Source organism: Dendrobates tinctorius, unplaced genomic scaffold, assembly GCF_039654945.1.
Source record: "Dendrobates tinctorius isolate UK_male_01 unplaced genomic scaffold, ASM3965494v1 ptg000046l, whole genome shotgun sequence".
Lineage (NCBI taxonomy): Eukaryota > Metazoa > Chordata > Amphibia > Anura > Dendrobatidae > Dendrobates > Dendrobates tinctorius.
This window is the reverse complement of record NW_027361714.1, coordinates 65,198,087-65,213,767: the sequence shown is the minus strand read 5'-3', so window position 1 is coordinate 65,213,767 and position 15,681 is coordinate 65,198,087. Positions and strand designations below refer to the sequence as shown.

Below are 15,681 nucleotides of genomic sequence, written 5' to 3'. Positions count from 1 at the left end.
TAAAATAATACCTTGATGTCTAATACAGGAAAGATGTGGTACATTCTGGTATCCTCCATTTTGATACAGGCTTGTTATCATCTTTTCAGTTAGCCTTTAAAAAGGTATCAACCACTGAGGACTCTCAATTCTAAATATTTTCTACCTTTATGTCAGTGATTCGATGAATTATTCCAGAGTAATGCACATTTTTATTAATATGCAAATTAGTTGTTAAACTCTATTTTCCTGATCGATTCTCAGGGAGATCCTATCTCCAGAGCTTATTTAAAATTAAATGGGGTGTTACCAGTGTGAGATATGTAATGACTGATAGAAATTTTGGAACAAGGTAATTAGCAAGAGTGTTTAAGAACAAACTTACAATATTGCACAGGCATCTCCTTGCTGGAGGAAGTGCCTTACATATTAAATGTGTCCCCAGCCAATGGCTGGGGACACACTTACTATGTGTCCCCATTGGCTGGGGACACTTTAGGAGGAAGCGCATGACTACTTTAAGAGAGGGAACGAGCGCTCATGTGCACCGTAAGCCTAAATGTCCATGGACCTGCATTCAGTGCATGTATCTTGGGCTTCTTCAGACCCGGAAGCAAGAGACAGAATAGGACAGGGACCACGGTGGTGAGTACGCTAGCATCTCTGCTGAAGGAGAGGGGCAGAGTGCCGAGATGCCAGCGCTACAGTACCCCCCTTTATGCCCCCTTTTTTCAAGCCTGCAAGAAATCTCTCCAGGAGGAGATGGGCATAGGTGTTCTCCCTGGGCTCCCAGGACCTCTCATCAGGACAGAACCCCTTCAAATCCACAAGAAAAAAGGTCTCCCCTCTTACCCTCTTGGTGACCAGAATGTTCTCTACCATGTAAACATCTTTAACTTAGGATGACAGGTTTGAGAAGAGACACATAGAAGGAATTGGGGATTCCTAAGGAGGCCACAACATTAATTTGTTCCAACACCTCGAAGGGACCAATGAAGCGAGGACCCAATTTATAGGAGGGTATCTTGAGACATGAGGGACATATTTAGATGACAGCCAGACCTTATCTCCAGGATGAAACATAGGTGAATTCAGACGTCTCTTGTCCGTGTGTTTTTTCATTAAAAGATTTCAGTAAGGACAACTTGGTGTCCTCCCAGATTTCCGAAAAACTCTTCATGAGGGAATCAGCAGAAGGAATATTGGAGGTGGTAGACACAGGAAACTGGATTTTGGGATGTTGACCGTAGACCACAAAAAAGGAGGTTTGGCAGAAGACTCACGTGGTTATGGTATGTGAATTTGTGCCAAGGCAGGATTTCAGCCCAGTCACTGTGGTGAGCATTAACAAATTGCTGGAGGAAATTAGGCAGGATGTGATTTACCCGCTCCACCTGGCCAATGGACTGAGGATGGAATAATGATGAGAAATCCAAGGTAACATTCAGTAGCTTACAGAAACAAGAAGTAAACTGGACGCTTGTATCTGAGACGATGTGGAGTCGCAGAACATGGAAGAAGAAAATATGTAGAATAGATTCTTTTGCCAGCACTGACGCATATGAAAAGCTGGGTAGTGGAGTGAAGTGAGCCATCTTGGAGAAGCGATCCACGACCACCCAGATGACTGTATTTCCAGCCAATACTGGTGATCAAATCCATAGCAATGTGCTGCCAGGGAGCCTATGGCCAGGGCAACAGAAGCAACTGATCGATTGGAAGCTGCTTTGGAGTCTTGTTTTGGGTGAATGAGGGACAGGAAGAGACAAAATATGCAATGTTTTTGAGCTGGATCGGCCATCAATAGTGGCAGGAAATGAGGAGAACCGTGTTCTTCTGTCCTGCATGAACTGCCAGCTTAGATGAGTGACCCCAGGGAAAAAATACTGTAGCTTCCTATCAGGTTTTGCTACATAAGTCTTACCAGAGGGAAGAAGAGACAAGTCCAACGCAGCAACCATAATATTTTTAGAGGGTTCGACAATGTGTTACAGATCCTTCTTCTGGCAGGAGGCCTGGAAAGATCTGGAGTGAACGTCCGCCTTGACATATTTATCAGCCAGCCAAAAATGGAGAGTGAAGATGAAGTGAGCGAAGAACAACCACCACCAGGCTTGTCGAAGGTTTAGTTACTGTGCAGTTTGCAGATAGGCAAGGTTCCTGTGATCAGTGTATATAACCACAGGGTGCATCGTTTCTGCAAGCAAGTATTGCCACTGTCCCAGAGCCAGCTTGATCTCGAGCAGTTCTCTATTGCCTGTAGAGTAATTGCATTCAAGTTCAGAGAAGATCTTAAAAAAGAAGCTGCAGGTCACCATGCGACCAGATGAAGACTTCTGAGTAAGAATGGCACCAGCTCCTGAGGATGAAGCATCCACCTCCAGAAAGAATTGTTTTGTTATGGTTAGGAAGATGCAGCTCTGGACAGAAATAGGAGCAGTCTGAGAGGAGAAATGCATAATGAATTTGCGAAAATGAGAAATGACTGGATAGCCTTAAGACCGTCTAGAAGGGGCTACTTCAAAACGGCAGCTATTTTCTCTGAATCCATCTTCAGGCCGGTCTCAGAAACTATATACCCAAGAAGCGGCAGCAAGGTCTGCTCAAAGACGCATTTTTCAACCTGGCGAACCTCCCTCCTGTGTGTTGACAGATCAGGAGAGAACATGAAGATATCATCTAGATACACTACCACACATGTGTAAAGGAGGTCCTGGAAGATGTCGTTTACCAGTTCTTGAAGATGGCTGAGGCATCACAGCACCCAAATGGCATAATGCCTTACTCGTAATGGCCATCATGGGTGTTAACCCCTTAATGTCCAATGATGGACACAGTCCGTCATTAGACATATCCCCTGCTTTGATGAGGGCTCCAGCGCTGAGCCCGCATCAAAACCGGGACATGTCAGCTGTTGTGAACAGCTGACATGTGCCCACAATAGGCGTGAGCGAAATCGCTGTCCGCCCGTGCCTATTAACTAGTTAAATCCCGCTGTCAAAGCTGACAGCGGGCATTTAAATAGCATTTCCGGCCGCCGGGCCAGAAATGACCTCATCGCCGACCCCGTCATGTGATCGGGGGTTGACGTCATGTTGCCTGGACAACCAGAGGTCTTATGAGACCTCTATGGTTGTTCCAGGCATATGGCTTTCAGCGCCACCCGGTGGTCGGCGCTGAAAGCACAGGAGTAAATTTGCTACATATGGGCGATCTGCTCATCGCCCATATGTAGCAGAGCTGATTGGGTTGCGCATGCTTCTAACTTCCTATGGAGGCTATTGAAGCATACCAAAAGTAAAAAAAAAATGTTTAAAAATAAAAAAAAATTAAAAAAACCTAAAAGTTCAAATCACTCCCCTTTCGCCCCAATCAAAATAAAGCAGTAAAAAAAAAATCCCACATACACATATTAGGTACCACCGCGTTCAGAATCGCCCAATCTATCAATAAAAAAAAGCATTAACCCGATAGCTAAACGGCGTAGCTAGAAAAAAAGAAAGTGTGGGATTGCACTTTTTTTACAATTTCACTGCACATGGAATTTTTTTCCCGTTTTCGAGTACACGACATGGTAAAACCAATGATATAATTTAAAAGTACAACTCGTCCCGCAAAAAAGAAGCCCTCCCATGGCCATATAGACGGAAAAATAAAAAAGTTATGGCTCTGGAAAGAAGGGGAGCGAAAAACGAATACGAAAAAAATCGAAAAAAGCTCCGGTCATTAAGGGGTTAAAGGTCACCTTCCATTAGTCTCCCTGGTGAATTCGAATCAGGTTGTACTCCCCTCGCAGGTCGAGTTTCTCATGGAGGAGATCTGCCAGGCAGAAGGTCAATGAGACAGTCAAGTGGCCTATAAGATGGCTAAGTCTCAGCTTCCTTTTTGTAAAAGACATCCATGTACGTCCAATATGCAGCAGGCAAACCAGACAAATTAGCTGGAGAAGTTGAAGGTCAGTCAGGATGAATGAGAGCAAGGCAACACTTGTGACAAACTTGACCCCAGTAGGGTACCTCTCCCGAACTTCCAGTCCAAGACTGGCTCATGGCAGGCCAAGAAGCAGAGCATGAGACAAACTGGACAGCACATAAAGAGGAATCCTTTCAGAGTGCAGCATTCCTACCCAAAATTCCACTGGTTCATTAATGGAAAAGATGGCCTCGGAGAGGGGTCTTTCATCCACTGATAAAACTACCAAATGATACTGTAGATGTTAGACCAGGATCTTATAGTGCCCCATAAGGGCCTGTTGGACGAAATTACCTGCAGAACCGGAGTCCAGGTAGGTTGATTCAACAAATCTGATGTTGCCACAGGAAACAGCTACAGTCAGAGTCAGTGATGGAGAGGAGTAGTTCTTGCCCAGAATAGCCTCAGTCTCCAACAGACCCTAGGCTTTGGAGCTTCGCTGTTTCTCAGGAAAGGAGTGGATGTCATGCTCGGAACTGCCACAATAGAAGCACCTACCCTTGGTACAAAAAACTTCCTGGCGATGCTTGGCCATCATCACTTGGTCCACTTGCAGACTCTGAGGAGGTTGCCAAGGCTGAGGCATGCTACTGTATATGACCGGCCTTGGGAAGGTAGGTGCCAGGCGTAAGAGCCTTCTCTCACAAATCACTTCAATGGAGCGTTTCTGGAACCTGATGTCAATCCATGTAGCCAGGGACACCAGATCATCCAGAGAGGAGGGTATGCCACGACTGGCCAGCTCGTCTTTGATTCACTCAGAGGGCCTCCCAGAAGGTGTCCTCCAGAGCTTTGCTATTCCAGGCGATTTCAGATGAAAGTGTGCTGAAACGTACAGGGTACTGACTCACTGTGGGGTTTACTTGACACACACAGAGGAGAGAAGAGGCTGCTGAGGATGCACATCTGAGCTCATCAAAAACCCTCCTGAAGGCCTCTAGGAAGTTCTGGAGATTCTATACAAGGGGGACTTTCCCATAGGGGAATGAGCCAAGCCAAGGCTTCACCAAAGAGATAAGACATAATGAAAGCCACTTTGGCCCGCTTGAAGATGAACTGATGAGCCAGGAGTTTGAAGTCAGTGTGCACTGATTCAAAACCCCCCAATATAGTCAGGGTCTCCCCCATAGCGTTGGAGCGAAGACATGGGGGGTTGTCAATGTATCAAGATGGATGATTACAGCCCGTAGGTAAGAGGGCATTTTATCCTATTGCGTCTTCTGGTGGGAGACCTCCAGGTACAGGTTTGCGAAAAGAGAGGCCTGGGAGCCAGTGGATTCCATGTCCTGTGCAGGAGAACACAGTACGGAGGCAGGCAGTTGTGTGAACTGCAAACAGTGAGTAAAGCTTTGGAACCGCATGCTCTGGTGTCCTCCAGTTATTCCCGCACCACTACACCTGGGCACCAGCCTCCATACCATTCTGCGCCTCTCCTCATCCATTTCACCTACACTGCCCTGGGACTACAGCTCCACCTGTGGGGAGCTATACCATCTCTGCTGCACCACACCATCAGTCCCAGTGGATCTGCATGCAGCGTTGGCTTACCACCCTACTTGCCAAACACCACAGGTGGCATCACGAACTTTATATAAACTCTAACACCATTAACATCACCGCCATTGATATTGGGCGCCCAGGGACACGGACCGGGTCACCGCTGCTGTGACACGTTCTCGCCTCGACACCAGCCCGGTACCGAGTAACCCCGCTGCCCTGGGTGAAGCCCGCGGGGGTGACCCACTAACAAGAGTGTTTAGGAACAAACTTACAATGTTACACAGGCACCTCCATGCTGGAGGAGGTACCATAGAAAATGTCCTTCAGCCATTGGCTGTGGACACTTTAGGAGGACGCACGCTGCCCTTTTAAGAGAGGGGAAGTGTGCACACGCGCATCCTAAGCAAAATGCCCGGGACTTGCACTTCTACAGACAATGAAAGAGGAGACAAAGTAGGACGGGGCTGTGATGGTGAGTACCATAGCACCCAACCATCCCGATTCCCGCAATACAGTCCCATTTTTGACACCCCCCTCCCGTCTCGCTTGGGACGCTATTTTTCCCACATTTCACTGAGCCATCACGCCTCCTCACCCACCGACGCCATCCTCTCCCTCCCAGACAGACCCACCGCAGCCTGCAATGATGTGGCTGGGCTGTATGTTCTGTGCGCACAGGACCTTTGAGAGGGGAGGAGTCAGGGGTCACATGATCAGGGGCCTCCTGTCACTGTCTGCAATGCACTCTGCAGGACTCTGCTGTGCTAGTTGTCATGGTGCTGGATGAGGTAATGTTTCTGTGTGGGGTCAGGAGGGGTTTACAGTGTGGATGTAGCATAGCCATGTGTGTACGAGGTGTACGGAGTGGAGCAGCGTGTGTATGAGGTGTATGGAGCTGAGCCATGTGTACAGAGCGGAGCCACATGTGTACGAGGTGTGGGGAGCAGAGCAGCACGTGTACGAGGTGTGGGGAGCAGAGCCACACGTGTACGAAGTGTACGGAGCGGAGCTGCATGTACGAGGTGTACGGAGCGGAGCCGTGCGTGTACGAGGTGTACGGAGCGGAACCGCGCATGTACAAGGTGTATGGAGCAGAGCTGCGCATGTACAAGGTGTACGGAGCGAAGCTGCGCATGTACAAGGTGTACGGAGCGGAGCCGTGCGTGTACAAGGTGTACGGAGCGGAGCCGCGTGTGTACGGGGCGTACGGAGCAGAGTTGCGTGTATACGAGGTGTACGGAGCGGAGCTGCAGGTGTACGGAGCAGAGTCGTGTGTGTACTTTGTGTACAGAGCAGAGCTGCATGTGTACGAGGTGTACGGAGCAGAGCTGTGTGTGTTCGAGGTGTACGGAGCAGAGCCACGTGTGTACGAGATGTATGGAGCGGAGTCACTCGTGTATGAGGTGTACGGAGCCATATGTGTACGAGGTGTACGGAGTGGAGTCGCATGTGTACAAGGTGTACGGAGTGGAGCCACATGTGAACGAGGTGTACGGAGCGGAGTTGTGTGTGTACGAGGTGTACAAAGCAGAGCTGCGTGTGTACGAGGTGTATGGAGCGGAGTCACGCGTGTACGAGGTGTACGGAGTTTAGCCACGTGTCTGCAAGGTGTGGGGAGCAGAGCCGCTTGTGTACGAGGTGTACGGAGCTGAGCTGTTTGTATGGAGTGGAGCTGCGTGTATGAGGTGTATGGAGCGGAGCTGCGCGTGTACGAGGTGTACGGAGCGGAGCCACGCATGTACAAGGTGTATGGAGCCGCATGTGCATGAGGTGTACAGAGCAGAGCCGTGTGTGTACGAGGTGTACGGAGTGGAGGCGCGTGTATATGGGACGTACAGAGCAGAATCGTGTGTACGAGGTGTACGGAGCGGAGCCGCAGGTGTACGGAGTGGAGTCGTGTGTGTACTTGGCGTACGGAGCGGAGCCGCGTGTGTATGGGGTATGCGGAGCTGTGTGTGTACGGAGTGGAGCCATATGTGTACTGGATGTACGGAGCGGAGCCAAGTGTGTACGAGGCATACAAAGTGGGCTTTTCCCAGTACACGGCGGAGCCCGAAGGAGCACTTTAAAACTCGCACATGACGTTCCACCGGAAGTGATGTGCTGGAAGCTGACCGGAAATGAGGTAATTTCATGAGGAGATTGTGACGGAACCAGGAATGCTTCAGATCCATCACCATGTCCTCCTCCGACAGCACGGACAGCAGGATCGTCTTGGAATCAGTGTTGCCGGCCATGTGAGCGGATCATGATATGTCCTGCATCGGGAGGCTCAGGTGGGCATTACAATGGGAGCCGGGCTGCTATAGTATCTTTATAGAACCTTTCTTTCTTTCTCTCTCTCTTTCTTTCTTTCTCTGTTCTATCTTTCTCTCTGTTTATTTCTCATTCTCTGTTCTGTATTTCCCTCTTTTCTTTCTCTCTCTGTTCTTTCTTTCTCTCTCTAATCTTTCTTTACTTTCTCTGTCCTTTCTTTTTCTCTCCATTCTTTTTTTCCCTCTTTCTTTCCTCTCTATCTCTCTGTTCTTTCTTTCCCCTCTTTCTTTCTTTCTTTATCTCTGTTCTTTCTTTCTTTCTTTCTCTTACTTTCTCTTTCTTTCTCTCTCTGTTCTTTCTTCCCCTCTTTTTTCTCTCTATCGCTTTGTTCTTTCTTTCCCCTCTTTCTTTTTCTCTCTGTTCTTTCTTTCTTTTTATTTTTTCTCTTTCTTTTTTTTCTTTCTCTCTCTCTATTCTTTGTTTCTTTTGCTCCCCCTCTGTTCTTTTTTCTTTCCCCTTTTTCTTTCTCTCTGTTCTTTCTTTCCCCTTTTTTCTCTCTCTTTCTGTTCTTTCTTTCCCCTCTTTCTCTCTGTTCTTTCTTTCTCTCTCTTCTTTTTTCTGTCCCCTTTCTCTTTGTGTTCTTTCTTTCTTTTTCTCTGTTCTTTCTTTCTTTCCCCTCTTTCTTTCTCTCTCTGTTCTTTCTTTCGCTCTCTGTTCTTTCTTTCCCCTCTTTCTTTCTCTCTCTTCTTTCTTTACTTCTTTCTCTCTCTCTGTCTCTCTCTGTTCTTTCTTTTCCCTCTTTCTTACTCTCTCTGTTCTTTCTTCTTTCTGTTCTTTCTTTCTCTCTCGATCTCCTTTCATTCTTTCTCTCTCTCTTTCTTTTTTCTCTCTCTCTTTTTTCTTACTTTATTTTCTATAGTACCAGTCAGTGTGCCCACAGTACCAGCCACTGTGCCCATAATGCCAGCTTACTATGCCCCCAGTACCAGTCAGTGTGATCAGCAGTGCTAAATGGGTGCAATTGAGCGTGGACATAGATGTGACTAATCGCAAAAGCGGTGTGGTCAGGGGCATAGCCTAAAATTTGTGGCGGCCCGCTGCATGCGCCGCAGCCTTTGTCCCTCTTTCCCTTCTTCAAAAGTTGGGAGATATGGAGTACTACAGTAACTCTGACAGACAAATAGACATTTATTGTAACACTGTCTAAAGAACCCCTCACTTGCATCCCAGTTATGTGGTCAGAATACACACAGACTTCTGTGTGACTTTAAGTGAGCAATAGTATTATACACATTTGTAGACAAAAACCAGGAAATCTGCACAGGTGTGCTACAGGACCTTCTATCTATGTTCCCACACTTGAAACAGAAGCACCTATGACAAATTCCTCCTTTATACCCTGATTGGGCATATCCATTTCCTGAAATGCTCACAATGCTTTTGAATCAGAAGAGTTGAAGCTTTGCAAGGCTATCCGTGGTAATGATAGGGCACTGTACTGCCAAAATAATAGGGCACCATATTGAAAAGATAATGTGGCACTCTGGTTAGCGTAGTGAGGGGGCAATGTGCAGGCATTGTCAGGAGACACTGTGTCTTGCAATATTACTGGAAAGGGGACATTTTAGATGGGAATGTGTTGGAGAATTGTGACTAGCATTGTGATGCTGTTTCAGCTTTCATACTTTACTGTGTCTGTACCAAAACAACTGCATATAATCCATATGATATATAAAATAAACCCCATTCTTGTAATTTTATTCTTTTATTTATTTTTTTCTAGTGTGTGCATCTTATTGTCTGAAAAATTTTGTATTTTAGAGAAAATGGCAATAGATGAAGAAATGGAGGAAAAATTAATCTAAGTGAAAAACTGAAGCATATTTAAGCAATAATTTGAAAAAAAAACAAACAAAAAAACAGCAACAAAGGGCTATAATGACCTGTCATGCAATGTCTTGTAGCCCATTCAACTACCGCATAAGGGGTAAATGGCAATGTAGCTCACCAAAACAGGTCCCTGCTTTGTGAGGTAGAAACTAATCTTTGGACAAAACAACTGGTTCCTTGCAGAATATATAAAGCGGTGGTGTTCCATACTGTTCATAGATACAGTAAAGAACCACTGGTTGGTTTTAATGAAAATATTGTGTGGCGCCCCTGAGGCTTCAGTCGCCACAGAGGTACTGCACCTTCTCCTAAGGTGTGGTGCCCCACCATCCAGGTAGGCTGGGAACTCCTTTCCGCATTCCAACACCTGCACCCCACACACAGGATAGTTCAGCAGGGACCCATCCATGCTTTATGCTGGAAAGGTCATGGGGTGCCTTTTGTGGTCCCTGGCTTCGTAACACGAGAGGTGCTGGGGAGGCGGGTGGAGTTAGATATAAAAGAGTGGGAAGAGTGAGAGTTAGTGGTTAGTTGGTTAGAGGAGAGAGAAGAGAGAAGATGGGTGTCTGAGGGACGTGCTGCAGCAGGTCCCAGTGATCTGGGCAGCTGGCACGAGAAAGACCAGAGAAAGAGACTGATAAGATTGATAACCTAACCTTCCATAAGAGAGATAGAACAGATCGGAACGAAGTAGAATAGAAGGACGGTGGGAAGCTGGTTGAAGAAAGATAGAGAACCCTTCCAGACCAGAGAGCACAAAGGCCGGGGCCCGGTCCCCGAGGTTGATTGGATCTTTATGTCCGGCAACAGACACTGGAGGAGTAGTGAGCCGCTAACGCCTTGCTCCCATCATAGACTTGGGACACAACAGCAACTGAATAGAGAGCCGGGACACAGTGAGGAGTCCCCGAAGCAGGTTACAGCTGTCTGTCATACAAGTAAAGACTAGGAACACCTAGAGAGAGGCAGTTGTGTGAACTGCAAACAGTGAGTAAAGCTTTGGAACCGCATACACTGGTGTCCTCCAGTTATTCCAGCACCGCTACATCTGGGTAACAACATCTATACCATTCTGCGCCTCTCCTCATCCATTGCACCTACACTGCCCTGAGACTACAGCTCCACCTCTGGGGAGCTACACCATCTTTGCTGCACCACACCATCAGTCCCAGCGGATCTGCATGCAGCGTTGGCTCAACATTTTACTTGCCAAACACGACGGGTGGCTTCACAAACTATTCTAATAAACTTTAGCACCATTAACATCACCGCCATTGATATTGGGCGCCTAGGGCCACGGACCGGGTCACCGCTGCTGTGACACATTCCCACCTTGACACCGGCCCGGTACCGAGTACCCCGCTGCCCTGGGCGTGCGAGGGAGACCCAATTGCAAAGCACAATATTTCAATAAGAAAAAAAAAAGAACTGTAACAAAGCCCATTGCTTGCTTATTCAAATAGCATTACTGATCTCTAGCCAAATTGTAATATGAATGTAAAACACGGCTGTATGTGGCAAAGTATAGTCATACCATTAAACATTCGGTGAAGGGGTTTTCTGGGACTTAAATCATTAATGAGTTCGGTGGTAAACACCCTTCACCCCATTGATCAGTTGTTATCTACTCTGGCTGGATTTAAGAATTGTACAAGGAGGACCCCAGCATTCCCATAATTTCTTTTGTGCCTGCTGCCGAATATTGTACCTTATCACCTATTAATTTGAATAGAAGAGCTGTTAGGCTCACCTGGTGAGTTGGATCTATGAAACCTCAAATCCCGGACACAGACATGGGCGTTGGTGCATTTGGCTGGCAGACATGTGGAACCATATTAACATTAAAGGTATATTCACAAATAATGGTTGCAATATCATTATTGCAACACAGTTTTGAAAACAAATTACTTTGGTTTCACGCAAACTGTAGACGCTCATTTTAACCAAGAAACCATAGCAGTTAGAGACAGAATCACATCCAGTGTTTTAATCACAGGAATGGAAGCTGTGCAAACGATATGTCTGAGTGTACCCTAATGCCCCGATTCATTAAGGCTATGTGCACACGTTGTGTTTTTTAAGCATTTTTGCTGCTTTTTTTCTACAGCACAAACGTTTAAAAATGCTATTAAAACGCATCCCATGCAATCCTATCGGATTCCGCAGTTGCTGTGCCCATGCTGCGGATTTTACCGCTGAGGAATCGCATAGCCGTAAAATCCGCCACCATAGGATTGCATTGAAAAGCTCACTTTATGCATGTGGCTATGCCCACCATGCGTAAAGTGAGCTCTTCATGTGCGTATGGTACCCAGGGTCTGGAGGATATATTCCTGTAAAAAAAATAGAATATACTCACCTTCTGATGGCCCCCGGAGGCTTCCCGCCCTCAGCCACGCTGCCAGAATCTTCCGGTCCCAGGGATGCAATGACCTGAGATGACGTTGTGGCTTTGCGAGTGTGACGTCGTCTGGCGTGATTCTTGCAATGCATCCCTGGGACTGGAACGTACCGGGAGCGCCGCTGAGATCAGGGGCTGTCGGAAGGTGAGAATAACCATATTTTTAAATTTTTTTTTTCATTTTTACCATTCTATCTTTTACTATTGATGCTGCATAGCCAGCATCAATAGTATAAAGTTGGTCACACTTGTCAAGCGCTATGCTTGACAAGTGTGACCAACCAGTCAATCACTTTTCCAAGCGATGCCTCAAATCGCTTGGAAAGCGCAAGCATTCTGCAAGCTAAAAATTCTAAAAGCGCGTGTTTTTTGCAGGAAAATGCATGTGAATTCCTCATGCGTTTTACCCACGGCAGGGAGTTGCGGAAAAGCTGCAGACATTTCAGCAGCATTTCTGCAATGTGGGCACATAGCTTAAGACTGGCGTTTTGTACGTTCACACATATGGTATTTGGTGAGTTTTTTCCCTCAGTATTGCAATTCTTATGGAACTACTTTATTGACTTCCATGCGCTGCTTGACAAAATACAGGATTCCAATTATGGTGAAAGAGTAATCATTTATTCCCAACGCGTTTCGAAGTAAGAACTACTTCTTCCTCAGGGGATCCCCTGAGGAAGAAGTAGTTCTTACTTTGAAACGCGTTGGGAATAAATGATTAATCTTCCACCATAATTGGAATCCTGTATTTTGTCAAGCAGCGCATGGAAGTCCATAAATTAGTTCCATAAGAATTGTTATATCAGCGGTCACTTGTTTGACCTTTGGACAAGCAGCAGCTGACTACTAATCGTACATGCCTGATCTCTCCTGCAATAGGTGAGTGAATTTCTTTTATATTTTTTAATATTAACCCTGATAAGACCCTAGTTACGCTTTTTTGTTCCTCTAGTGTACTATATTACCTCAGTATTTGTAAGCCAAAAGCCAGGAGAGGAACAATCAGAGGAAAAGTATACTAGAAACACGTCACCACTTCGGTATTTATCACCCATTCCTGGTTTTGGATTACAAATACTGAGGTAAAATATTGACCAAAAACTGAGCGTGGGAAAGTGGCCTTAATGAAGGCACAGCCGGAGCATGATGCACAAAATTCATTAAAAGTCATCCGCCTATAATGATTTTTGTGCATGTTAAAACTGACATGCACCTTTGCCAGAAATATTATTCAATGAAAGGTCTGGCGCAATATTTCTGTCATAATATGCCACTTTAGAAGCATGAACACCAAAAGTTTCCAGATGCTTTAGAACAGAATTCTGGTGAAAATACCCTGATGAATTGGGGCCTATGTGTCTGTAATATGTGTTCCAAACATGTATTAGATTACATGGACAAATGTATGCAGTATTTCTCTTTACTATGATAAGTTTTACTGCAATGGTTATTGAGAAAAAAATGCGAGAATCTTTTTTTTTCTTTTTTTTGGAGCAAAGATTTTAATACTACATCCATATGTATATACTGTAGTAATATTGATTAGTGGAACTTACCAGATTTTGGGTAGGTGACAAGAAACACATCACTTTCCCTGACTTCCATATGTTCTATGTCATCTACAATTTCAGGTGATGTAATTCGAGTTTCAAAATATATGCCTTTATGTTCAAACATTAATTTCTTCAGAGTTTCCTCAATTGCATCTTTGTCCATTTTTGTTTTTTTAAACTAATATAAAAGACCTAAAAGACATAGAAAAGACAAAAACTAAGAAAATAAACCAAAACGACATTGGTATATTTTTGTTTAAAATTGCATTAAATATAGACTTTATAGTGTAAGCTTTAGGCCAATAGGCCAAGATTCCAAATCCTAGAGTAAAAGCTATGTTCTTGTCAGAAATTAACAGCTATCACCAGTTCTGTCGAATGGTTGGGGCTCTGCTGTTTGTTCAGATCCAATCTACAAGTTATTGTGATAACTAGAGATGAGCGAGCACTAAAATGTTCGGATGCTCGTTACTTCAACCGAGCAATTCCTAATGCTCGAATGCTCATTTCGAGTATCGAGTATAATGGGAGTCAATGGGAAATCCGAGCATTTATCCTGTAGACCCTACAAAGAGGTTTGGAGGCAGTGAAAATATTGAAATGGATGGGAAATGCGCTGAATGGAAGGAGAACAGCATGTGGAAGACCCCTGGAAGCATCTCTGACTCCCAGATTGCTGCTGAGAACAATGTTGTGACACTTTTAATCCACTTTAACCACCTCACCCCAAAGCCTGTTTCCACCTTCTGACCAGGCCAATTTTTTCCATTCTGACCACTGTTAATTTATGAGGTCATAACTCTGGAACGCTTCAATAGATTCCACTGATTCTGAGATTATTTTTTCATGACATATTGTACTTTATGATAGTGATAAAATTTCTTTGATATGACTTACGTTTATTTGTCAAAAAATGTTGCAGTTTTCACCCTTTTAATTTTTATTCTTTTAAATCAGAACGATGTCACACAAAATATTTAATATAAAACATTTTGCACATGTCTACTTTACATCAGCAGAATTTTTTAAATATTTTTTTGTTAGTAAGTTATAAGGGGTAAAAGTTGACTAGCGATTTCTCATTTTTGCAACAAACTAGAAACATAGACCTAATTTTTTTTACTTTTTGCAAGGGTAACAGGAGAAAATGGACCATACAGTTTGCAGTTTCTCTTGAGTACACTGATACCCAATATGTGGAGGAAAACTTTTTTGTTGGTGCACGGCATGGCTTAGAGAAGGAGCGCTATTTGATTTTTGAACGCACAATTTGCTGGAATAATTAGCAGACGCCGTGTCACGTTTGGAGAGCCCCTGATGTGCCTGAACAGTGGTAACCCACCACAAGTGACACCATTTTGGAAAGTAGACCCCCTCTAGGAATTTATCTAGATGTGTATTGAGCATATTTAACCCCCAGGTGCTTAACAGAAGTTTATAATATTAAGCCGTGAAAATAAAAAAATCACATTTTTCCTACAAAAATTATTTTTAGCTTCAAATTTTGGATTTTCATAAGGGTAACAGGGGAAATTGGACTATACAATTTTTTCTACAATTTCTCCTGAGTACCTAATATTTGAAGGAAAACTACCATTTGGGTGCATGGCAGGGCTTAAAAGGGAACGAGTGCTATTTGACTTTTTGAATGCACAATTTGCTGGAATAATTAGCAGACGCCATGTCGTGTTTGGAGAGCCCTTGATGTGCCTAAACAGTGGAAACCCCTCACAAGTAACACCATTTTGGAAACTAGAACCCTTCAGGTAACTTATCTAGATGAGTATTGCACCTTCAACCCCATGATGTTTCACAGCAGTTTATAACGTTGAGCTGTGAAAATAAAAAAAAAAATAAAAATTTTCCCACAAAAATGTTTTTTAGCCCTAAATTTTTCATTTTCACAAAAGTAACAGGAGAAGATAGAACCCAATATTTGTTGTGCAACTGATGAGCGAATATGTTCGAAAAATGATCACCATACATAAATTCAGCACGAATATGGCACATTTGGATTCCTGATCAGAAATACTCACAAATTTTTATAAAATCCAAAAAAATTGATAATATTCGTTAAAGGTGAGGGAAAATATTTGCATTGACACTAAAGTATTTTTAGCACTTTGGCTA

The 15,681-nt window shown here is 44.6% G+C and overlaps 1 protein-coding gene across 3 annotated transcripts in view; it reads right to left on the bottom strand.

The window, feature by feature from the left end:
• LOC141089507 (amine sulfotransferase-like) overlaps positions 1 to 15,681 on the bottom strand; it is a 315,569-nt gene that overhangs the window by 225,578 nt on the left and 74,310 nt on the right. For all 3 annotated transcript variants that reach the window (XM_073575966.1, XM_073575964.1, XM_073575965.1), the window contains exon 2: positions 13,555 to 13,743. In XM_073575966.1, the coding sequence (XP_073432067.1) occupies positions 13,555 to 13,714 (160 nt within the window). In that variant the 5' untranslated portion in view covers positions 13,715 to 13,743. The remainder of the gene's footprint in view (positions 1 to 13,554; positions 13,744 to 15,681) is intronic.